The 25,084-nt window shown below is 40.1% G+C and overlaps 2 protein-coding genes across 5 annotated transcripts in view; both read left to right on the top strand.

The window, feature by feature from the left end:
* The first annotated feature begins 1,765 nt into the window (after positions 1-1,765).
* Positions 1,766-11,409, top strand: anxa11a (annexin A11a). 2 transcript variants are annotated; one of them, XM_074675762.1, is made up of 15 exons: positions 1,766-1,912; positions 3,598-3,888; positions 4,738-4,820; positions 5,439-5,795; positions 5,973-6,060; positions 7,179-7,273; positions 7,598-7,711; positions 7,838-7,928; positions 8,163-8,242; positions 8,324-8,380; positions 8,491-8,584; positions 8,708-8,803; positions 10,229-10,287; positions 10,552-10,674; positions 10,779-11,409. In XM_074675762.1, exons 2-15 carry the CDS (start codon positions 3,600-3,602, stop codon positions 10,836-10,838), a joined length of 1,686 nt encoding a protein of 561 aa, XP_074531863.1. In that variant the 5' UTR covers positions 1,766-1,912; positions 3,598-3,599; the 3' UTR covers positions 10,839-11,409. The 2 variants fall into 2 exon arrangements, with proteins under 2 accessions (XP_074531863.1, XP_074531864.1); XM_074675763.1 differs by having other exon boundaries at positions 5,568-5,795; positions 10,779-11,403.
* A 3,725-nt stretch (positions 11,410-15,134) lies between these two features.
* Positions 15,135-25,084, top strand: part of dlg5a (discs, large homolog 5a (Drosophila)) — a 56,826-nt gene continuing 46,876 nt past the window's right edge. For all 3 annotated transcript variants that reach the window (XM_074675434.1, XM_074675436.1, XM_074675435.1), the window contains exon 1: positions 15,135-15,876. In XM_074675434.1, coding sequence (XP_074531535.1) covers positions 15,573-15,876 — 304 coding nt within the window. In that variant the 5' untranslated portion in view covers positions 15,135-15,572. The remainder of the gene's footprint in view (positions 15,877-25,084) is intronic.

Genomic DNA, 25,084 nt, shown 5'->3' on the forward strand with positions numbered 1-25,084 from the left:
GCGTCATCGAGGACGCTGGCCAATCAGCGTCCGGCTTTCCTGAATATTCATTCTTGGTTTACTGGAGGAGACAAACTGTTCATCAGACCTTCCTAACTTTGCTGTTTCACCAAAGGCATTCCTACTAAGTCTATATATTTTCCAGACCAGACTTCGAAGTGTTTCTAATATTTCTGATTACTTTTCTGTCTTTTAAATGTAGGCTCTCTCTAACATTTGTTTTCTCTGTAGGTGTTAAAAGGTAGTGTGTAAATGTGTGTGAATGTGGGGGCGTGGGTGTTTATTCAGGGGCTGAAGTGTTATCTTGCATTTAACTGACTTGTCTTTGTGTGATTAGTGCCTGTCCTAACTTTAATTATTTCTTAAAGGTAGAGATCATTAATTTATATAAGTTTTCTTGGGAGGTTTTTAACTGCAACAAAATAAAGCCTTTCTATTACAACCATTTGACAATACTGATGGAATTAGGTCATTAATGATTAAAATCAGCATATCGTCTATTATTCCCCCTCTTTCTCATTTTTTCTTGTATACACTTTATTAGTAGCCTTTAAGCATGACTTCATTTATGATGGGAGGTATATTATACAGTCTATGTGGGAGATGTATAAATAGCTCCATCTTGTGGCAGAAATCCTTATTACATATTGCGCAATAATCAAGTGTGCATGTACCAAAACCATAACACATAAAGATAACATTAGTGACGTGATGGAAAGTAAAACAATACTTCCGTGTATGTAGTTTTCAAGACAGTTCAATCAAATCTTAGAACAATGATCTGCAGTACTGTTTGGAAAACAACATATTACAGCTTGTACAGTCAAAACACTGATATTGACCCAGACTATGGATGAATTATTTTCTTTATGAATGGTTTATCATGTGTCCACATAAAAATGTATTAATTGCCTTGCCTTCTGTCTTTCTATAACAACTGGAAGTACCTCATTAATTTGTGCAATATATGTAAGTGCAATAGGGTAATGTGCAATACATATTAAGTGAATTAGGGGTCTTTGCAATTTACAGTATGTTTTACATATGTATTGGTTTTAGAATTTAGATCTTAGCTTTGACTGTCTTTTTTTCTTCTTATTTTTAGCTTTATGTTTTTTTTTTTTGTTTTTTTGTTTTTTTGAGTGACTGATGCACTGATTGGTTGGCACTTTTAATCTCGTTGTACATGTGACAATAAATAAAGATCTATCTAGATCTATCTAATGAAAGAAGGAAAAACTCAATGGCAGTTTACAATATATATATATATATATATATATATATATATATATATATATATATATATATATATATATATATATATATATATATATATATATATATATATATATATATATATATATTGCCTTACACGAAGGCTATCTGGTTGGGTAGGCCAATTTAAATTCTGGGTAGCCTACTTGTTGTGCTCTTTTTGTTGTCCTTATTTTTGTTTTCTTAGTCATTGTCAGGTTATCAGGTTCTGTACAACTCGTTTTTGTTATTTATAGAAAATGAAAACACCTGACCTTGCCTATGTATGTTACACTGGGAACTTTTAACAATAAAAATCAAACATATTATATAAAAGGAAAAGAATAATCATCATTATTTTGTCAATCAGGTCTGTTACGTGGCAGGACACTGTTCCTTTCAACACTCCTGTATTTACCTTTTGTTATGTTTGACGCTGATGTGTCACATTTTCCATTATGCCAATGATATTTCGTATATGTTTGAGTCTTGTATTGGCTGTTGTCACATGGTAAGGCTGGGCTGTCACTGACGGACAGATGGGTGGGTTCCATAAATGGAAAGTATGAGTCCCACCCACACCAACAGTTAAACACAGACAACACTGGGACCGCTCAAAGAAGTGCTTTTTTCAGGAAGAGACTACGAACAGAGTAAAGTAAGTACTCAAATCTATCAAATACTCAAACATGTCGTGGCACATTCGTTGAATGCTGTGTAAGCTAACATTGTAAGTTTCGCTGGAGAAAGTGTCAGGTATTTACGGAGTCAGTTTTTAGAGTTACGTTACCTCTCCTGTCCCGACGTAGTCTTTAGCAAACTATCGTTTTTATAACTGGTTCACTAATGCTAAAGTAACCATTTAAGGCTACAAAATCCTCTTAGCTTCTCGATACTGGCAGAATGTTTTTCGTTTGTCTCGGTTTTTCGGTGGTTAGCTTCCTGGCTTTAGCCTGGATCTGTGTAAGCAGGGCTTACTTGACAGGGCTGATCTTGGCGTATTATGTAAATTGCACAAGGAGGTATCTCAGCTAGTTACCCCAGGAGGCTTGTACAGGCCTCAAGCAGAGTTTTCTTAGCCTGCCCATTGCTAAAAAGGAAACTTAAACTACAGTTGTAAGCTTAGTTTGGTATAATCTGAATGGCATAATTTAAATGTGCAGTTAGAGGCTAGCTATTAGCCAATGACCTAATACTAATAAAGTTGTAACGTCTTGTATTTGACATGACTAGCTTGTTGTCTTCACTAGTTTTAGAAGGAACTGACACACCTATATCAGGAAAAAAGAAGTAAAGGAAATTCACAGGATGTTTAAGTTAAGTTACAGTCACTGTCAGTGTGTTGTGACACATCAAGTGTGGTTGTTACCCCATACTGGTGACTGAACTTCAGAATATGTAGCTCTGAAGTGATAGCTATCTTTGTTAGCATCTCTACTCCCTGAGCAAACATGGCTTTGCATGTTTGGGTTTTGCAGCTTGAGGTTTTGTAAGGTCACAGTTTTGTTACAGTTTGAGGTGTTAAAGCACGTTGATATGTGTTTGTACCAGAGCTATCCTTCCCTGAAGTAGGCCAAACTTATTATTTGATTAAATGTGTTTTCACTGTTTCAGTTTTTCCATATTGGTGCTTTCAGTTGGTATCAGTTTTATCTGTTTTCTAACACCAGCAGTGCCTACAGGGGCAGTATGTGAGAGGTTAAAAAAAGTCACATCCTCAGTCATTGTGACTGTGGTTAACTCTTCCTCTCATTGATCTGAAAGTTTTTCATGACCTCTGTCTCACCTCATCCTGTGTGCATACTGAGAAAGAGTTCATTTGTAACCATATAAATGCAAAGTAGAAAGACTATTCCACTGATGTACTGAAGTCAGTTTTACCATGGAACAAGCAGGCTTATTTGGATACTGGCTTTAACTTAGGGGTTAAGGGAAAAGGAACATCTTACCGCTCCAGTGATGAATACGTTGCCTTTCATTAAACTGCAGCAACACTGACTTGTGCTTTTTTTAAAGGAAAAACTGCATTGAATAGATGGCTGAGCTAGTAGTAAGAAAACAGTAGTAACTTAGCGGGAAAATCTGTTGAGGAGCCTTTAGTTAGCTAGAGTGAAATAAATTATCCTGATATCAAAAACCACAACAAACTGTATACCACAACATACTTTTCTCCTTTCATTAATGGAGATAAGGAAGGCAGATTTTTCTCTTAATGCCATGTCATGCTTTCAATATGAGTACATTTATACTACATGGTATCATTTGTGTTTTATTGTTGTTTTTTTAACACAACAAGTTGTTTTTGGAGCTCTTTTATTGATACTTCTGTCTTTTATTTAAAAGGCATGAGCTACCCTGGATACCCTCCTCAGGCCGGTGCATACCCTCCACAGCCTGGCGCTTACCCTCCACAGCCTGGCGCTTACCCACCTCAGCCTGGAGCTTACCCTCCTCAAGCAGGGGGCTACCCACCACAGCAAGGCGGCTACCCTCCCCAGGCTGGGGCCTATCCTCCTCAAGCAGGGGGCTACCCACCACAGCCTGGTAGTTATCCACCTCAGGCAGGAGGTTTTCCTCCACAAGCTGGAGGCTACCCTCCACAGGCTGGGGGCTACCCACAGGCACCACCAACGGGTAGGCTGTTGCTGAACACTGTCAAAGAGGTTGGAATGCATGAAACATTATTCAGTGAATATTAAATAACTTCTTTTACCTACTTGGAAACATAAAAACTAGTGTTAGTTGGAAACAGATAGCCATTATGTGTAGAAAAGTAACAAAATCAATTTAAAGCATTGCTTAGACTCTAAAATTATGCAACCAAACAGAATGCAAACCCTTGAAATGGTGTGAGGAACTTTTAGCAGGGAGTCTGCACTTCTCTTGAAATGTGGGGCTTAAGTTGGGGTGCAGTGACTTCCTTTGATCTTGCAAAAGTGTGTTTCTGCAAATGTTTTCAAAGTTGCAACAAGCCACCAGTGACTGTGAAGGCCAGAAACTGAAAAATAAGTTAACCATTAGTAGACCTCAGAAAATGTGACAACTTTCACTTTCACTAGAAAATAAAGAAGAAAATATGGTCATTAGATTGGTGGATTTTTATAAACTTTATACCCTTTCTTCTTCTTTAGTGTTTGGGTGATGCAATTTTTGGAGCTAGTTAAGAGAGGATGACTCAGCATGTTGTGTTTATCCGTAACAGAAATCATGGGACTTAAAGTTAACAAGTATATTTTTTCCCTCAAAACAAACAAACCTCTACTGTTGCTAAGAGAAGCAAGTCTCCAGCCCCAATCTTAGACATAATACTCCCATTCTCCGTCCAGCACTTTTTCACCTACACGTAAACTAGTTGGAGCGGGAGGGTTTCAGCGAAGGAGGTCATTCTCATCTATGTCTGATATTCTCCGTTCTCTCACACACGCAGTAGCTCAGTGCATCCTCAGCTCTTCTAAACAGCTCTGTCTTTGTTGCCCACTGCAGGCAGCTGGGGAGGTGGCCCCGCTGGTGGATATCCGTCCATTGGTCTTGATAGTATGTCCAACCCTGGATACAGTGCTGGCATGGTAAGTTTAACCTAAAAAAATCTGCCCCTGGCACCAGAAAAGTTTTATTAAATGTGCAAAACAGTCATCAGATAATTGACTTGAGTATTCCAGTTAGAATGGTTTACACAGCCGTTCAAGGAATATCCCATCCTTTCTGTTTACGGTAAGACTTCTCTAAAGCCAGCTTCTAAAGACCTCAGCATCACAATCTTCTTCATCAGCCCCTTTTCAGAGCTCTTTTGCATGAGAATGTCAGTCACAGTTTTCAGCCTTATCCATGCTTTTATCAGTCCTATGCAATTTTTTTCATCCTTTTGTTTGTCCTTATTCATCATCTTGTCTGTGTTGTATTTTCCTTTGTGTCATCATCACTGTTAATTTCCTAGCATGGCCACACTTTCTTTGGATGATGTTTGTACCCCCAAAAATACAGCATTTAGGAGTGTTAAATTTGTTTTGTTTTTCCAAATAAATTAGTTTAGGAGAAGGTTAATCTGCTTTGAAATTTGGAAAGCAGTATTAAATTCAGTTTTAATCCAAAAAAGGTGTGACCAGTTACCTGCTTTCCTCAAAATATGATACAAAGATTTCTGTACAACTGGATTACTATGAGATTCAAATCTTTCCAAACCACAGGTTAACCAGATGTATGCAGGTATGGGGGGGTTTCCCACACAACCCCCTGGGGGGTACCCTGCCGCCCCTCAGCCGAGTGGGTATGGTGCCCCCTCCCCTAACCAACAGTCATTTGGCCTGTACCCACAGCCAGGAGGGGGCATGCAACAACCCCAGGGCCCAGGGATGGGCTACCCAGGTCAGCCCGGCCAGCCAATGCCAGGATACCCACAGGCACCATCACCCAACCCACCCATGGCTGGTTTTGGAGCAGCACCAGGAGGTGCCCCAGGGTACCCTAAGGTCCCCTCACCTAATCCGTCCATGCCTGCCTATGGGGGAGGAGGGGGAGGCATGCCAATAGCTCCAGCTATTAATGTGAGAACCACTTGACTTTGTTTGCCTTGAAGCTTGAGGAAAGAATCATCTGTCTTCTTATGCTCTTTGTCTTATGCTTCTTATCACACTATTTTCATCTCTTTATTATTATAAAAAAGTTAACTTTGGTGTAAATAAGATTTTTTTACAATGAAAAATTCTCTCTTGCCCTCTTAGAGAGGATTCAGGGGAACAATCAAGGACTTTCCTGGAGCTGATCCACTAAAGGACGTGGAGGTTCTGAGGAAGGCCATGAAGGGCTTTGGTGAGTGTTCCTGATAGAGATAGTTATCAGAGTGGACTTCCTGTTATTGAGCTGTAATAATATTCAAAATACATTGGATATTGATCATTAAGCTTTTGTGTATGTTTTTCACCAAGAACTACTTCAAGTGTAGTTTTATAGTAGGCAGTGTAGTGTTTTATAATAGGGTCGTAGTTAGCTAGTAGTTGTTGTGTTTTATTATTTATCTTTTTTCTCAGATAGAAGGTTCAGAGCCATGTTGGATAATTGAAAAATTAGTAACATTAAAATAGGGCTGAACAATTAATCAAATTTAAACCAACATCAAAATGTAATAGAATGCAATTTTCAAATCCCAAAGGCTGCAATTGAAAAAAACAAAACAAAAAAAATTAAAGTGCATTTACTTTAGTTTCTTTTTAATTTTATAAAAAAGCACATTCCACATGTTGACATATTTCAGTGGTTGAGCCGGAGATTTGGTCTTATTTACATTTCTGCACTATATTTTATGTGAGATCCATAGACAAGAGGATTCATATTTATTTTTTATGTTATTGTTCATAAGAGGCCTGTTGTTCTGCAGTGCTTTGTTCCTTTCTCTGATTTTATTTGAGGTAATTAATGATAATTTTATTACAGGTCTATAAGGCCTAAAGTTAAATCAATCAGTCAATATTCTACTGTGATTGTAACAGTTAAATAAAGGTATATGTTATTTGTAAACATGACATGTAGGCCTGGCAAACAGGAAAAATTGTTTGTTTGTTACACTATCCTTTGTTTTGTTGGTCAATAATGTAGAAGATAAACATACCCCCCCCCCCCCCCCCCCCCCCCCCCCCAAAAAAAAAAAAAAAAAAAAAATCGTGCTAAATTGCAATCGCAATATTGGTAAAAAAAAAAAATCACAATTAGATTATTTTCCAAAATCGTTCAGCCCTACATTAAAACCAACAGAATCCCTTTGCCTGTTAATGGGCAAAATAAGCTGTATTCAGGGGCAGCCATTATTTTACTTTATACTTGAGCTCTTCTAATATTCATATTATATTTTGTAGTTTATGTAGTTTATTGGTATATTTCAGGACAACTCTGCAATCTGCCTGATTTAAAATTTTTGCCTTGTATTTTTATAGGAACTGATGAGCAAGCCATCATCGACTTACTGGGAAGTCGCTCCAACAAGCAGCGTGTGCCTATGCTCCGTGCCTACAAAACCTCATATGGAAAGGTAAAGATTCCTCTGCTCTTGTTCTTAATATGAAACACTGATTGTCTAACAGCTTTTCACATTTTTCGCTGAGAAGAGAATCTATTGACAAAGTTTGAAATGTAGAAACACTTCCAGATATAGAATCAAACACGCCTTAGTTTACATCACGCAGTAGTGTATAATGATGACAAGCAGACAACAGGTGATGGTGCTGCCAGTAAAATAGAACAGGGATTAGATGTCTTCAGGCTCAGAGCTCATTATAGCTGAGCCACAGAGCTGAGTTTCACAGCAGTAGTTAATGATGGTGGAGAGTTATTCTAAGTATGTTTCCATTTTCAGGATCTGATAAAGGACCTGCATTCAGAGCTGTCCGGTGACTTCAGGAAACTTGTCATGGCCACACTGAAGACTCCAACTGAGTTTGATGCCTATGAGCTCAACAGTGCCATAAAGGTAGGCTCTAAAAATGCCTTGAGTTAATGAAGCTTTGCTTACAAAAAACTAACAGGAAGAACTTTGACTTCTGCAAGTCCAGCAGTTGAGATTTTTCAGTTTATCATTGCTCTGACTTCTTAACAGGGAGCTGGAACAGATGAAGCCTGCCTGATAGAGATCCTGTCCTCCCGCTCCAATGCTGAAATCAAGGAGATAAATCGCATTTACAAACAAGGTGAGATGCCTCAAAGCTGTTGATGTTCCACTTTCCTCTACTGCCCGGTTCTGCTGCAGCTAATACTGCGTAAAAGGAAGTTTATTGTAACAGCAGATTAGCTCAGGCTATATCTCAACATCTGGGTGTATATCCATGGAGTTTGTTTCAGCCTCATCAGTCACTGTAGTCTTTATTCATATATTTTTGAGGTGTTTGTGTTTGTTCTTCTCATTTCTTTTTCTGCCATTTCAGAATACAAGAAGACACTGGAGGACGCCATCAGTGGAGATACCTCAGGTCACTTCCGCAGACTCCTGGTCTCACTCGCCCAGGTATACATGTGTAGCAAATGAATGAACAGTCTTACAATTACTTTTCAGGTTGAATTACTTACATTTTTCTGTATTTTGTAGGGTAATCGTGATGAACGAGAACATGTTGACGTCTCTCTGGCTAAACAAGATGCTCAGGTAGAGTCTGCATCTTTCTCCTACATAATAAGAGTCTGATAAGTTTCAAGTTTCACTTGCTTCTGTAATGATTGCAAACATATGATCGTTAACACACAACAATCTCACAGGCCCTGTATTCTGCTGGGGAGAATAAGCTGGGAACAGATGAGTCCAAATTCAATGCAATTTTGTGTGCCAGGAGCAAATCCCACCTCAGAGCTGGTAATCTTTATAAGCTTTAACATTTGAAACTTATCGATGTATCACTGAGAACAAGATCAATTATGTTGAGAAATAAAGTATTGTTTCTGTTTTATGGCTAATGGTTTGTGTATGTGTGTGCAGTGTTCCTTGAGTACCAGCGCATGTGTGGCAGAGACATTGAGAAGAGCATCAGCAGAGAGATGTCTGGAGACCTTGAGAGCGGCATGTTGGCAGTCGGTAAGAACACACACACACACACACACACACACTCACACACACATGCACATACACATGTTTGAAATGAAGTCTCCTTCACATTATTTGTAAATGATGAGTGTAAGAGGGAGCTTGTCTGCAGTTTGAGTTTGACACAACACTTAACCATCAAACATTTCCCATGCTTATTATGTCACACATAGTTACCTCTGACTGAATTAAAAAAAAAAAAAGAAATTGTTGCTGCTTAATGCATTTTCTCTGTTTTTTCCTCTTTTGCCTGACTTTTCTCAGGGTTATGGTACAGTAACCTGTTTGTGGATATGATTTCTTTGAATTTCTCCCCTCATTTTCTACATCAAGTGGATGCTTTCATTGTGATGTGGTGTGCACTGGAGTGTTGGGTGTTTTCAGATGCTGTGTTTCAATCCAGTCATCTGAACATTCTTTTACGTTTTAGATTTCACATTCATACTGTTTCAAACACAACTTTGTTTAAAGCTGTGTCAATCAATATTTGACATGAAGGTAGCAGAAAACTCTTGAGTCTTGCTTTATTTTTATCAAAATTTTCAGCACGATATTTTTGTCGTTATTGGTATCAGTCGATATTGGCATGTGAAATAAATATTGGATATCGGCCAACACACCAAATTCTGCCAATATTGGAAAAGGATAAAGTAATGGGCTGAAGCTGCATGTATTTTTTTCACAATTTACATTATTTTGTTGTGATTTTTTTATGAAGAGCATCATTCAGCTTTATTTTTTATCTTTTGGATTTTTTTGATTGAAAGCAATTGTCATTAATAAATTTTCAGTTTCAAGTATATACTTTTTCTTATTTTGCGTAAGATATGAATATTACGAAACAAATGTGATAAAAGTGCACCATAGTACAATATGCTACATCCAATACAGAAGAAAGTTGATAATCTCTGCAATTATGCACACAGTAAAAATATCAGAATCAATATCGTTAACTGCTAATTGAGTTGTTAAATATCGGCATATTGGATATCGGCAAAAAATCTAATTTTGTGCATCCCTACTTTTCAGTACTAGCAGTCCCTTTTGATGATATAGACAAACAGATCACCAAATGCACTGGCTTCATTTTTTCTTACAGTAGTGCTGCAGTGTTTTTTTTTTTTTTTTATAACAAGCAAAGTCATTCAACCAGCTATAAAAATATTGACAAATGCAGCTTTAATTTTTCTTCTTACCATTCTGTAACTTACCTTTGATGTTTGCATATGCAACTTCCACAATTCATGTTCCACTTCACACAATATTTATTACTTTTTTCCTCATACTGGCTTTACAGGGATGCTATAAGAATGTATATGGTAGTACAGTTATTTAGTTATCTTGGTTTTTCTATAAACAGAGCTTATTATAAAGAGTTTTATGCATGTGTTTGACATGACTTTTTCCCTCTTTCAGTGAAGTGTATTAAGAACACGCCTGCCTACTTTGCTGAGAGGCTCTACAAGGCCATGAAGGTGAGACCCCCTGACTTCTGTCTTCTAAATGTGTCTCTAGTTGTCATTCTCTGTACATTGCCAAACAGGTGTATCAGAGTGTCAATGTCGATCTCATTGTGTGTTCCTTTTTGCATCGTTGTGTGTGTGTGTGTGTGTGTGTGTGTGTGTGTGTGTGTGTGTGTGTGTGTGTGTGTGTGTGTGTGTGTGTGTGTGTGTGTGTGTGTGTGTGTGTGTGTGTGTGTGTGTGTGTGTGTGTGTGTGTGTGTGTGCGCACGATTTCAGGGAGCTGGAACAAAAGACAGAACCCTGATCCGAATCATGGTTTCCCGTTCTGAGGTTGACATGCTGGATATTCGCCAGGAGTATGTTAAAAACTACGGCAAGTCGCTGTACACACACATCTCTGTAAGTACTGTCACCGTATAAAAAGGGATTTGGTTATTTAAAAGTATGTTTTATTAGACCACCTGTGTTCGAATAATTTGCTTATATGTCTGTTTTATTGACAGGGAGACACATCAGGAGACTACAAGAAGCTCCTACTGAAGTTCTGTGGAGGCAGTGACTGAAAGGGAAAAATATCTGCTACATTATGGAAATGTTTTTATATATCAATTTTTTGCTTATCTATATGCACTTCAACAAGCTTCAAACTTGCATGCCGTGCCAGTTCAATCATTGCAGAATGCCAATATTTCTACATATTCTTTCTTTTCTGTATACATATGCACTAAAGGTTTTATATTTTCATGTTTTACATCTTTAGAGAATATTTGTGTTGAATATTTGTCAAAAAGCCATACAATCAATTTACTGCAGATGGATTTAAATTTTGAGAGCTGTATATTTTTAGATATTTCATTTTGAACCGTGCCAATATAATCAGATATCTAATGATATCTGGCACTTTTACCAGCTACTCTCTGATGTTTAGCACAGCTGAAAAGAGAAAGAGACATAAAATATCAAGCAGCTAAGTACCAAAGTTGTATGTTTACGTTAGCAGTTGTGTAATCTCTTCTATATTTTATCTACAATTTCTTGTTCAAAACAAAAGTGCTGTAAGTGCAACATTTTCTCTGTTCTGTTTTTATCATTTAGCCTGTAAAACTCACGTTTTTACATTTCATAATTTGTCAGTGATTTTATCCTGATGAGTCTCAGAAAATAAATGTTACGTATGCACATTTAAAGATAAGAGTTCATAATATGCCAAGAAACAAACATAGCAATTTTAAATTAAATCATAACATTAAGCTTTTTTAGAAACAGGTATTTCTAAAATATCAAATGAATGTTGATAACATGCATCACCTATTTAAATGCATTGTCATATAAATGGCTTCTATAAGTTTACATTATATGATACTTATCAATATCTGTCTGAATGACCTTCTCATGACTGCTTTGAGCATCTTCTCTTAGCATTACATTTGCTTTTCCAGTAGATGGCAGTGATGTCTTCGTTCAGTCAGAACTGCTACACCTAAAGGTGGAATTTCAACAAGCAGAGCTACAAAGTCTAAAAAATAATAAGTCATAAAGGAATTGATAATTCAAGGCAAAACAAGAAGTGACCTCATGCTCTGACACCATATATTTTAGGTCTCATGGTCAGTGATGTACAAATCGGTTGTGACTTTTAAATACACACCATTTCACTTAATCAATACAGATACATACTTTTTTTCTCCCTAAAGGGGTGTAAGGCCACTGTGCATGACTGCACACAGAGCTCTCCATACCTTATTACATCCTGTTGGCTTCACTTAAAATACCGCTGAATGCACTTGACTGTAGAGACACGGCTCAGCTCTGCTGGCCACATCGCTATGTGTGTGTGAGTTAACTGCACTGCGATCAATAGCTCTGTGAAGTGAGGAGGGGGGAGCCCCGTGGAATTAATGGCATCCATAAAGCTGCCTTGGCCACATTTAAAAAGTGTAGCATGTCTGCAGTGCTGTTGAGCAAGGGGGGCACCCTTGGGTTAGAGCCATGCTGGAGGAGGCGTGTTGAAACTGACTGGAGATGGCAGGAAAGGCTTGAGGGCTTCAGATAGATGTTTAGATTATAATAACTAGAATTTTAATTATGTTTAAATGCGATTAGATCAGTTTTGAGGAAGATAATTTCGACATGACTGTACTGGTTATATAAGCATGTCTGCCAACAAAGAGTTTTGATGTCATTATGAGCAGAAACCTCCATCTGTTGCGGGCATCAAGGGGACGGTTGTATAATTCGCTGTTAATTAAAAAACACAAATTTCCAGATTATACGTCTTTCTCAAGGAGTCTAATAATTCCAGAAACCTCCCATGGTGCCTTGAGGTTTGAGGTAATAGTACCTTTACATTCAAACTCTCATAAAAGTGTCAGTGTGATGATGAAAGAGGAAACTTACTCTCCTCTAACATGTCTCCACTGGCTCTTTGTTCAGTTAGTCTGCTTCACCCTGGAAGCACTATCTGTGTTGTATATATGTGCTGGATATAAAATAAATGCACCTTGAGGAAGGATGAATTGTGTGGATGCAGTAAATAAAAGGGTGTGGCTGATGAAGCTGTTGTACAAGTCTGCAAGGACAGCTTTCTGCAGCTCTTTGCAGACAGACAACAAAAAAGCACTCCAAAAATCCATAAAATTTTCAGTTTGAGACAATTAGACCGGGATAAATGATGGAAACCCTTTCTGACAGTCTCTTCAATAAAAGATAAAGCTATTATCTGGCTTGATCCAGGCTGTCTGATAAACAAATCTGTATAATAATATTTCAGTAAACAATCAGACAGCTAAACACCAGCCCTGTTGTCTAAATAATAAACTTGTTTATACCCAAAAGATAAAAAGCATCAGCCTGTCTTTTCTATTCTAATGCATTCAGGGCTCAGAAGTAGGGTACAGACACAACCATCCAATCTGTGTCAGCTATGGGGACCTGCATCCCTTTGATATGAATGAATTGTAATTAATTTTTCATCTAGAGGGATAGCACATAGTCGCCCAAGCTATGGAGCCAGCATGGCAGACAAACAGAGCGAGGGAGAGGCAGTGGGTTGTAGATGTCACAATGAGATTCAGTGCATGCATGAATAAGGTCACGGTTTGAGAGGTATGCCTGCAGACGCCTGCCTCTGTGCCAACAATCTTTATTCGTCTGCAGACTGGAAGCGGGGGCGCATCCATCATCATCATATTGTATCTCACAAATCCCTCTCAAAAACACATTTCATTTGTCACTTTCACATTTTGCTTGTATGTCCACATATGGCTCGCTGCTCTGTCGTATCTAAAGGACAGACACAGCAGATGCTAAAATGGTTGCAGTGCAGCTTGCATATAGAAAAAAAGAGCATACGCCTGTGGCTGCTGCAACAGTGTTATGCAAGGACTGAAGAGAACCCTTATATTTTTATCACTGCATTAGCATTTTTCTTAAATATCATACTTCATGTAGGAACAAGTAGAGAAAAAGGATTTTGTGACTCGATATGTCATGTTTTAGATTAAAAGATTGGGCTGTTTTTAAAACAGCTAAAGGGATAGTTTGCTTTTTATTGAGGTGGGGTTGTATAAGGTAGGCTTCTTCTTCATTGTAAATGTGTGCATCCCCCAAGGGATGCCGGTCAGTTCACATGAGCTCAAAGTTGACACACCTGCACCACTAGGTAACTCAAGACCTCACCTGCTCTGCAGTTATAAAACAATTTCTCTCATTTCTTCTCCTGTTCTTTAAGTTTCATTTCTGTAAGCCCCAGCTGTAGCTATATTCTCTTGTGTCTACATTAAATGACATGTCACGGTCGTTGTCTGAATCACTTATTATTTAGTTTGGTTGTAGTTTTGTGCCTTGTGAAGATTGGTGCACTACACATTTCATTACCTAAATTATGCAGCCATTATTAGTAATACTTTTACTTCTGTCAAAAAAGTACCTTAAACAACCTGGAATTTCTGCAATTGAAAGCTCTTGTGAGAATTTCTCATTTAATATCTGTTTTGGCGGCTCTTGGTAGACTTGGTAGACCAAGCAACACAACAAAAGTCAATTTATATTAGCTATTTTCGAGAGGAAAAGGCTTTTTTGCTTGCAGTTCATAACTTCTCCTGACATCCATCCCCTGGCAGCAATTTAGGATATCAAAAATAACAATGTAGAAATTGTGCATCTTTATGCTTACGATCTTATTTGTTTTATAGAAAAGGAAATTATTTATAGTCAGATTGAAATTCTGACAGGAGCTTTAAAACTACAAGTTAAAATTCCTTAAATGTATATTAAAGGTTTAAAAGTATAGAAATAGACATCCAGAAATAGCTTATTACAGTGTTATACCACAGAGCTGGATCATGTTTTGTAGGTGCATTCATGTGTGAAGTCAGTGTGATGCTGTTTTAGGGTATTTGGTGGAGTGGTTGCTATAAATTAAAGTATAGGATATTATATTATATGATATACCCCTGGCTTTGTACTCTGTAAAATCTTTTTATTTTTATTTTACCCAGAAGTATGCATTTTTTTTGTTAAATAATATCAGAAGTTAAGTAAACTGTTAAGTATATTTTAAAGTACAAGTCTTCCCTCCAAACCACACCACAGTAAAATCAACAGTTTAAATAACTGGTTGCTTTACTCAAAGATATGGGCATTGTTTACAAACATTTTCTACTACTGATATTTTTAAAACATCTTCAGATTTTCATGCAAATGATCTCCATTCTCATTTTTTCCGCTTGGGATCTTCGACGTACTACAGGCTGATGTTTACGCCCATTGAAGGAATAGGTGTGTTTTGGGGAAGCCCCGCCCCGTTTTACCTTATATGGTCGTTGAACGGCACGTTGATTGACAGCGGGCAGCAGCTGCTGAGTTGCTCAGACATGGCGGAGGATACAGTGTAACTGAGGATCAGCGGCGGAGTTACGTGAGTTTTCGCAGCAGTTGAGTCGTCAAAGGGCGCATTAAATGATCCACACGGAGAGGACAATGTGTTCGGCGGAAGCGTACACTGAGGGGAAGCAAAAAACGACCTGAACTGCCTCATACGAGTAAGATGGAAAAATGTATCGCTGTTTAGTGCAGTCAACAGCCTTGGGCAACAAATATGGCTTCTTGTGCCTTTTTCATTATGCTATAAAAATTGATCTCCCGTTCAACCTAATGCCGTGGTGGCTCCGGCTAACTTCTGCAAGCCGCGATAAGTTAAGTTCAATAGTCGCTCGGTACTTTTGATCGCTGAGGATTTTACATCCACTTGGCTGTCTGGGGTTAGCTGGGAAGCTACGGAACTACAGCGGATAGCAATGGAGCCAAAGCACAAAGAGTTGCTAGACCAGTGCCACCAGAACTTACTGGAGTCCATAACAGATGCGGACCGAGTCATAGAGCTCCTCATAGTCTCTGGTACCTTGAGTCAACTCGATAGGTTCGAGCTGGACCAGAACTGTTCGTCCAGCGCCGAGAAAGTGGATCACCTTTTGAAGATGCTGATGAACAAGGAGAGCGACCATTTCCTCGACCTGTGTGTGGCCCTGGAGAAGGCATACCCTGACCTGTATACCACCCTGTTCAGCAACAACGGCGGAGGACCTGTGGACCACTCCACCGGTAAGATCTGAAACCAGAACCACTCACCAGCACAGTCCACTCAAAGCTGGGAAACGAGTGGACCAGGCGCTGCAGAGTAACCCCCAGCGTGTGTAGCTGCAATCTGGGTGGTCTGGCGCAGGAAAACCATGTGTACATCGCTCCACAGCAGTCTGGAGTATGATTTATTTAGAAAAGAAATCTGTGCTAATTAATGATAACTGTTCACCTGCAAAGAAAGGCATCAGAGGCTCTTACAACACTGTTACACATCTGTTACTGCCACTCTGAATGACATGTTAAAGCTACACTATTACATTTACAATGCACACATGGTTAAATGTATAAACATAAGATGCTCTGCAGATGAAATGTTCACTCATTATTGTTTTGGCCAAATTAAGATGTGAATTAATTAAAACCAAAAGCCAAAACATTTAGATCAATGCACTGACATCCAACGCCAACCCCACTTTGTTCCCACTAGCATGATATCCTTATGGTACATTAGGTAGCCTGATGTGTTTCCATGACAACGGCTGACATGTTGGTCCTCATCGACCTGTGCATGGGGGTGTGTGTGTGTGTGTGTGTGCGTGTGCAGCCTACTCATGCATGCTTACAAACCTGAAGCCTCAGCTCACCTCCACATGTGGTGAACAACAACAAAAAAAAATAAAACCCAACGTGAATCACATTCCCTCCTCTCTGGCAGCATATTTAATCACACTTCATCCATCATTTGATTTGCACCGTGTCCTCAAAGCAACTGCCTCTACTTGAGCTTACATGGTTGTTATTTGCACAGAGACAAAGGGCATCCAAGTGTAAAAGCCTTGTCTAGTTTTGCCTGTTTTGCTTTGTCTGAATGACTGAAGCCAGTGGCTTACTTACAACCGGCGTCATGCCCTGAGGGCCTGAATGCAGGATGAGCCTTGAGATTTAAAAGTGGGGAGGAGATGCAGAGTGATGCGTCTAGACATATTTAACATGTACGACATCACTCTCACCTAGCTGGGACTTTAATTTGGAAGGGAAGTGTCTTTTTATCTCTTAAACAAACACTGCGATCAATAGTGCACACCTGTCGAGTGATGGCGTGTTGAGGAAGCAGACCGGAGCAGGTACTGCTGAGTTTGTGTCTTGCTGCTCCACTGACTGGATCTGCTAATGCTGCTTAAAGCTTTATTACCTCCTTGTATTGCTTCTGCAGAATCACACACATCCTGAATTGCACTCACAGTTGTTTACATGCTGCAGACCTGGTCGCTGTGTTTCCTCCCCTCTTGCACTTACACTGGACTTGGCAATGTGGATTTGGATTTTTCCTCGCACACCTTGTCCACACTGGGCCTCAGAGTTGACCTGCACTGTATGAGTAGAGAGTGAGCACCAGGAGTGAGTCAGCCTTTGGATATTCAACAGAGGATTAGGCCCTGCTCCTTCTCCTCTCCCTGGGAAGACACGCTTTATCGTGCCTCCACAGTCCCCACTATTAGCTGCCACGCTCTCAGGCTCCTTCTGTTTCAACTGGAGTGTCATAGGTTCCTTTTTCCCTTTTTTTAAAATGTGCTTTTTTATTATCTTTAGTGTTAGTGATCCGGCTGATGCGATTACCACGTTTTAACCACACTTGCAAGAGACCGAAGACAAGCCAGTCACAGAGCACCTCCAGGCAAAGCGGCTGGTAGAAAAAGCACATAAGCAGGCAGGCAGGCAGGGAGGGAGGAAATCTTCAGTCAGAGCCCCGGTGTGGCTGCGAACAACAACAGCGTGTGTGAAGAAGGGTGAATATGAGTGTGTGATGAGTCTTGCTGATAGCAACCTGCTCTCAAGTCGTCCTCCTCTCATGCCGCCTTGCCTGCTTTTGTTCTCAGACGTGCCTCTGCTTTGCCAGCTGAGCCTTGGTACACGCACACTTGCTAAATCATCCGCACTCCAAAGAGACATCCTCACCCCAGAGGAAAAGCATACAGATGCACTTAGAAATCCTCACTTGTTTTAAAGCCCGGGCTCTGTAAATTATTTCTGTTTTGCCGACAAACCCCAACACATTTGCTGCGGAGAGCTTACAAACAAACCATCCATTATTTAGCCTGTTTTGTGCATCATGTGCCGAGGGACTGTGGCTGACAAATTCTCTAACTCTGATTCAGAGTTGAACAGTCACTCAGACTTTGACAGAAGTTTTGTTACAAAATGGGAGAGCACATTTCTGCATTTGCAAACAGAATCAAGTTAGTTTCTTAAGTGATCAAGCTGAAGTTGATGCTGTGCCGCGGGTTGTGTGCTTTTCCTCTCAACACCGCATTAACAATACACCTGAAGAAAAGTAGCAGAATAAGAGATGTACCTGCACATCCCCCTGTGTTTTTTTTCGATTCGAGCGCCTGTTACAGTGATTTAAACTCACTCTGAGAGGAGGGCAACACAATTCTCCCTGACAGGATGCAACGTCCACAGTCCTCCCCCTCTGCTGTCTGTTTGACTTCATTTTCTCGTTGTCTTGGTCCCTCATTCTCATGCTTTACTCTTTGAGTCACTGCATCATTTGTAACTTTCTTTCCCTCTTTTCTCTGACTCATTATGTTTCTGAGTGGCTTCATTTCTGCGCACACTTAAAAAGGGGGACACGGCACACAGAGAGACAGAGGAGGGTGATAGAAAGAGGGAGCAAGAGAGGGGGAGACAACAGGCCTTTTGTTGAGGAGTTGAGCAGACCCAAAGTGCCCAGTCAGCAGCTTGCTCTGTGTACTAGGACATAGGCCAGTGTGTGTGTGTTTGTGTGTTGGAGGGGGTGTTCTCCTTTCTGTCAACCAGTTTCTGTCCCAGTCCATAAACCACAGCGGACACACTAGATGAGTTATGACCCTGACGCTCTTGTCACCACAGCTCTTAAATATCTCCCATGGGCTCAACCTGGACTGCTTTTCTTCTCCTCTTCCTCCCTCTCCTTCTGTCAGCATCAGTGTCTGTCACTCAGTGACGCACGCTGTCACTCACCTCAGCACTCTCTGCACCTCTGCCAGAATTCATCCCCCTTTTTCCCCACGTGCTCACTGTGCAGCAGAGGAAGCCATCAATTCATCTACTGTTAGCTGCTGTTTCTGCTTAGCTGTGATTGATGTCATTTGAGTGGATCGCATTTTGCACAAGTTGCCCGCGTGAGTTTTATTACATTGCAGTGTCTCTGAACATGCAGCAGTGTGGGCTCCAGAGGAAGCGGGCCAAGTTACTGTATCCCTGTGCTGTGATTTAAGTGAGCCAATAGTGTATGGGAATGAAAAGTAGATCAAAAGTCAAATTCATCAGCAGAATTTAGAAACTTGGTTAATTATTGATAAGGAAGCTAAAACACCAAACTGGACTCAGTCTTTCTAATGCAAGGAATCCAATCATTAAGTTGAAATCTGCCATCATTAAGCTGTCACCCGTTGCATGCTGGGGCTGCACAGCGAACTGCAATTTCATTGGTATCATAATAAGAGTGTTCACCACAAAAGCATCACAAAAGTCTGAGTTGCAATAAACAAAACTACTGCATGGTGGAGATTTCAAGGCCCTTTGTCAAGGAAATCACTGCAATGGCTTACTTCCAGTTATCTGCAACATAGTTTAAAGCTGCATCCATGCAGTTTGGATGTTCCTTGCAGAGAGGAAACATAACATAAACATGATCCAACAAAAACACAGGCAGATTCTGAGGGCCCAAGTCTGAGATTGACTAAGGTTAACTTGAAAACAGTTGTGGGGTCTGACAAATCAAATTTGCCATTCTTTTAGAAATCATTAGGAATGCACTGATACTGATCGGTGGTATTGGTTATCTGTGTATCGGTGCCCTTCAAGGCTCGATCGGCATCGGTGGGAAGAGATCCTTAGTACTGATCCAGGCAAACAGCTCCGTGCCTTTTTTTTTTTTTTTTTTTTTTTGTTACCAGGGCTCTTTGCTTCTTGATTTGAAATGTTGCCTCTGATGCACTTGCTTTGTTTTTTGCTGCATTACTAGTCAACAGGGTATAAAAGTTTACATTTGAAAAGAACTGTGTACATCTGAAGATTTTTTTTGCTGGTAAACATTTAAATATTTCATAGTTTTAATAAATATTAACTTCAGTAGTTATATGTTTTTGCCTTTTACCCAAAACTTTACTAGTCTTATCCCACAGTAGGGCATCCAGGTATTGGTATCGGTATCAGAACCAGGAAAGTTTGATTGGTGCATTCCTAGAAATCATGGATGCTGCGTAATCTGCTTTAGCGAGCGGTGCATTCACCTGCTCAGTGTAAACACCCACTTTCAAAATCCAACATCTGTGATAGTACAGAGATGCATAAGTGCCCAGGGCATGGGAAGCCTCCACATCTGTAAAGACTCCATTATACCGACAATAAAAACAGGCTGTTGAGCAATATATTCTGCCATCAAGACACTGGCTAGGTTTACAGGCAGTCATTAACCCTTTCAACTTGGAATATTAGCAATAACCTGGTTGCGCACAGCCATGCAAACACCAACAACCCCTTTTAAAAACTGGGATATGCTCATATTCTGTTTTTTAAAAGCCCAAAAATCACCCCTGGGTTACTCCTTTTCTAACCCCAAATATTTGGTCATGTATATGCCTATCGGGACATCCTCATCCAAAGGAACATTAATTTCTCTTCTGTTTGCAAGGAATCTTGGTCCTTTGAGTACTGGAAGTACACCATGCTACTGCTGTTGCTATGGATACAGTAAGAAGAAGCAGAAATGACGCACATTGTCTTATGACGTTCCCAGTGCATTGAGATGTCGTCTGTCCGTCGCTGTTTTGATCGGTGTACCATGTAAAGAGGAATTACTTTGTCTGCTCATGCATGTAAACAGGTTACTCTGAATGTTTCAGAAACCAGGATATTGACCTTTACCTAAATATTGACTACATGTAAACGTAGCTAGTGATAGGTATGCATAAATGCCCATGGCATAGGAAGCCTCTACATGTGTTAAGACTCCATTTATACCAAACAGGCTATTGAGCAATATGTTCCGCCATCAAGACAATGACTTTTTCAGGGAAAACCTATTTCGTCAAAACACCCTGCACATAATACAGCAGTCTTCTTACCATTAAACAGCTGAAGTCCTACATCAGGCGAGAATTTTCTATGAAATTCCCAGAAACTGGTTTGTTTACTGAGTGTTTCCAAATGAGGGATGATGCAACTCAATGGTAAACATGCCTCTGCTCCAACTACTTTTTATTGTAATGTGTTGCTGGCGTCCAATTCAAAATGAGCTCGTATTTTCCGTTAAACAACAACACAGCTTTCAGTTTCGTCATATGATGTCTTTGCACCATTTTCAGTGAAACAAATGATTTGCAAACCATCAGAATGTGTTTTATGCTAATTTTGCTCAGCATCCTAACTTTTACTGGATCTGGTGTTCTGTCAACATGTTCAGAAAATGAAAACTAGCTCGGTTGATGATTAAATCATCACCGCTTTTGGCTTTGAGTTGAGTTGTAATTAGCAGCGTTAGCAGTATAGAGTTTCTTGTCCGTAATGTTGCTCAATAAATCCATCTAATCAAGGTCTGACTAATGAGAGATTGACCCCAGCTCTTCACCTCAGTTATTGATGTTAATTAATGTTTAATTCAGCTGTTTTCGAACACCTTTCAAGAGTTGAATGTGTATATTTTTAAGCATTCATATCAGCAGGAAGGTTCATCTTCATCCAGCCAGGAGGCTGTACTGTGAAACAGGACTTCATTACCATTTTACACATGTTCCTCCGCTTCCTAATTACCCCACGAGGTAGAGGAAATGCCAGCGTCGAAGTGTTTACCAGTGCAATGAAGTCATGGAAATATCCCGCTTCTCTCCCACCTCGACTCGTTTTTCTTTTCTGTTTTTTTTGCGTCTCTATTCTTTGTTCTTATCTATTCCCTTTCCTCTCCCTCCATCATGGTGTCCCAGCTTTCTCTTCCTCTCACTTTGTCATCCCACCATCTGTTAAACTCTCACTCCTTCCTAACAGTGTTGTAAATAGTCTTTTAAAATCTGGCACCTCACTCCGAGTCCGAATTTGACTTGGTGATCACCTGCAAACAGTGACGATGCTGACGCTTCCCTCTTTCTGCACTGAACTTGAACTTTTTTCCTTGCACTGAAATGCCCTGGGGTACAATTAGTGACGATGTAGTTTTAATGATAATGGACTGATTTTGAGCCAAATCCCAAATGAGACGGAGACAGACCGGAATATTTGATGATTATTTTCTGTCTGCTGGGCTGTTTTGGTGCATCAGAATGATTCACTTTGAAAACATGACACACTAAATGAATGCCAGGAGGGCCTTTCATTGGTGCACACACACCATTAAACTCATGTGTAGTAATGTACATGCATAAAGGCACTGGATGTGTCACCATGCTTTAACATTATGTTATTTGCACAGTGGGATATGTTGGACTCCAGGGGTGCAACACATTTTCTTCTGCTCATAAAACAATGAGAAAACCTACCTGATGTGTTCGGGTCTAACCAATCCTTCTGTGCGCTTTCCCTCTCCTTTTTCTTGGCGACCTTTTTGGAAAATTACTGTGCTGTTTAATCACTGAATTATCTCCTTGCAGTTTGAAAACGCTCTCTGAATCAACATATTCTCCTCCGTGATTAGACGTGAAAAGAATGTCACATGGATTGCTCAAATTCCAGCAGTGGGCTTATTCCACACAGACAGGCTTTTTAGCTGTTTGGCCTCATATTTGTACTAGCTGCAGTTTGTAGCAGAGCATTTGGAGGACATGTTGCAGACATCTTTCACCTTTTTGTTTTTGACCCAACCCTTGGCAGAGGCAAGCTGTTCAAAATAGAAATGATGTCTCATTTATGCTGAGCAAGGGCTCTTTGCAGGGGAATAAAAACCCATTATGGCTTGCTGATAATCGGCGGGGCTGGAGTGCACTCAATGTTTTTTTTTCCTGACTTTGGTGCAGGAGGTTTAGGACTTTATAGGTACTGTCCTTGTTTTTCCCCTGATGTCCCAGCACAGATCCAAAATCTCCATAAGGCTGAATCTCAGGGAGATTTCAATCAAACAGTCTTATTTTGAGACATGCCGCAGGGAAGATTTGGACCTATGAGTGAACAGGGTGGGTGGGTTTGACCAAGCAGTGAGTCAGGCGGTGTGCGTGCAGTGGAGTAATCCTGCCTCATGGAGTCATCATGTTAGATGTCTCCATGTTTATGCTTAGTGTGGACTCCTTAAATCGGATGATCAATCCTTCGCCCCAGCAGCGCGGCCTCACTGGCACGCCGCCCGGAGTCTTTGTCCATAGTGTCACAGCCTCCTCCAGAAGTTAGATCGTCTACATGACTTACTGGAAGAACAAGCAGGGAATCATGGGGAGGATTTGTGCTGGTGTGTGGGTTTACAGATTTTGTGATGAAGTGTGTAGAGTTGGGTGTATCAGGTGAGGGGATGTCAAATCTTACATCTATATTAGAGATGTTCAGGTCCAATACACTGACGGCTAAAATACACCGGATGCGTCTGCAGTGCGTCTCTGTTCTGTAAGAGCAAACAGATCAAATAGGTTTCATTCAAATCAATCTGTCAGCTTACACAGGATCCATTCTGTTTCAATACATCTATGTGACTAGTCATGCCGTCATGTAGCAGGTAATACGCAGCCATCCAATTTTTGATGGCCACTGAGCTATGACGCATTAATTCAGGGTAGGAAACATTGAGCAGGACAGGAAGTCATGACCGGAAACTACCTAATAACACCCAGTAACTTTCATGATAACACACACTGTGTCAAAATCAGTTTGTATCTATCTTGACTCAGATGATAAACAGACATAATGAGCAGAGCCAGACCAGGAGTCAACTGGTTTGAGGTTTTACAGCCCAACATGAAGGAAGAGAGGTTTATCAATGGAGTAGGAAGTGTGGAAACTCCTCGGTCTGTGACTCCAGCTGTCTGTCAGTCATCCAGCTTTATGGACTGAGCACACAGCGGGTGTATGTTGACAAATGCAGTCAAGACCAAGCGGAAACCTGTGGTCTAAGAATATGAGACAATGCGGAAGTGCTAAAAATCTGCTGTTTCTTGAGTGTCCACTTGAGGCTGGCTCCGGAAGTACTGGAAGTCACATACACACCAAGCCAAAAAAAGTTGTTTTCATTTTAGAAGGGGGTAATTTTTTTTCTAATAACCTCTTCAGAGCATATTAAGATCCCAAGCTCACCCAATCAGAGGCACAGCTCAGGGTCATGTGACCGACAGGCACCCTTTAGCTGTACGCGAAGCCCTTGCCACTACCAATATGGCCGGTATACCGATGTGCTTCATTTACGGTTTCAGAAACAGACGAGTGATGGTGGGGAGATTACGTCTATGTGTTGTACAGTCTATGGTCAAGACGCAGCGCAACAGAGTCGCCCTGCAGACATATCTGGTGTATTTCAGGAGTGAGGGTGGGTATTGGCCCTCAATTTGGCTATTTTGGAGAGTTAGAAAGCATTAGATTTAGTTATGTGATCAGGACCGATCCAGTTTTCTCATGTTTTCAGCACCGTCCGTCACGCTTTACAGATGCTGTAAATTAAACCACATTGAAAACATGTCCGCTGTGTGGGACTACTTCTCTTTGGAAAGCAATGATAGTAAACCAGCATCTTGCAATATTTGTAAAGTGAGTGTTCCTTGAGGAGGTACCAACAGGGCTCACTTTAATACAACAAATATGATTCATTATTTACAACAGAATTGCCAAACGGAGTACGGGATTTATCAGAGAAAGGTATCGGAGCGGATTGGTATCAGCAAATCATATCATGACAAAATCGGATGAGATAGGGAGTCAAAAAATCTGGACATCCATAATCCATTTCATGGTTTTTGCAAAGTGAGGATAATCCAAAGGTAGGGATGAGTCCCTTTCACTTTCACTTTTGAAACGATATGGTACTGATGCCTGGTACCTGGCTACTGGTATCGGTATGCGATGGTACCAATTTTTGTGACTTTTTTATGTGTTTATGTGGTAATAAATATAAATTTGTTTAATAATAAAATCTTGAAGTTTTTTAATCTAACATATTTATTTCTCAGTATATAAACTTGCAATGTTGTGTTCATGCTCAGTATGGAAAATTGCCTACTCTTTCACGCCCTCATAGTCACAAGGATGCATTTAGATACCAAAACATGATACCATTTGATTT

This window comes from Halichoeres trimaculatus, unplaced genomic scaffold, assembly GCF_033239565.1.
Source record: "Halichoeres trimaculatus isolate MK-OKI-2021-1 unplaced genomic scaffold, fHalTri1.1 fHalTri1_scaffold_8, whole genome shotgun sequence".
NCBI classification, from domain to species: domain Eukaryota; kingdom Metazoa; phylum Chordata; class Actinopteri; order Labriformes; family Labridae; genus Halichoeres; species Halichoeres trimaculatus.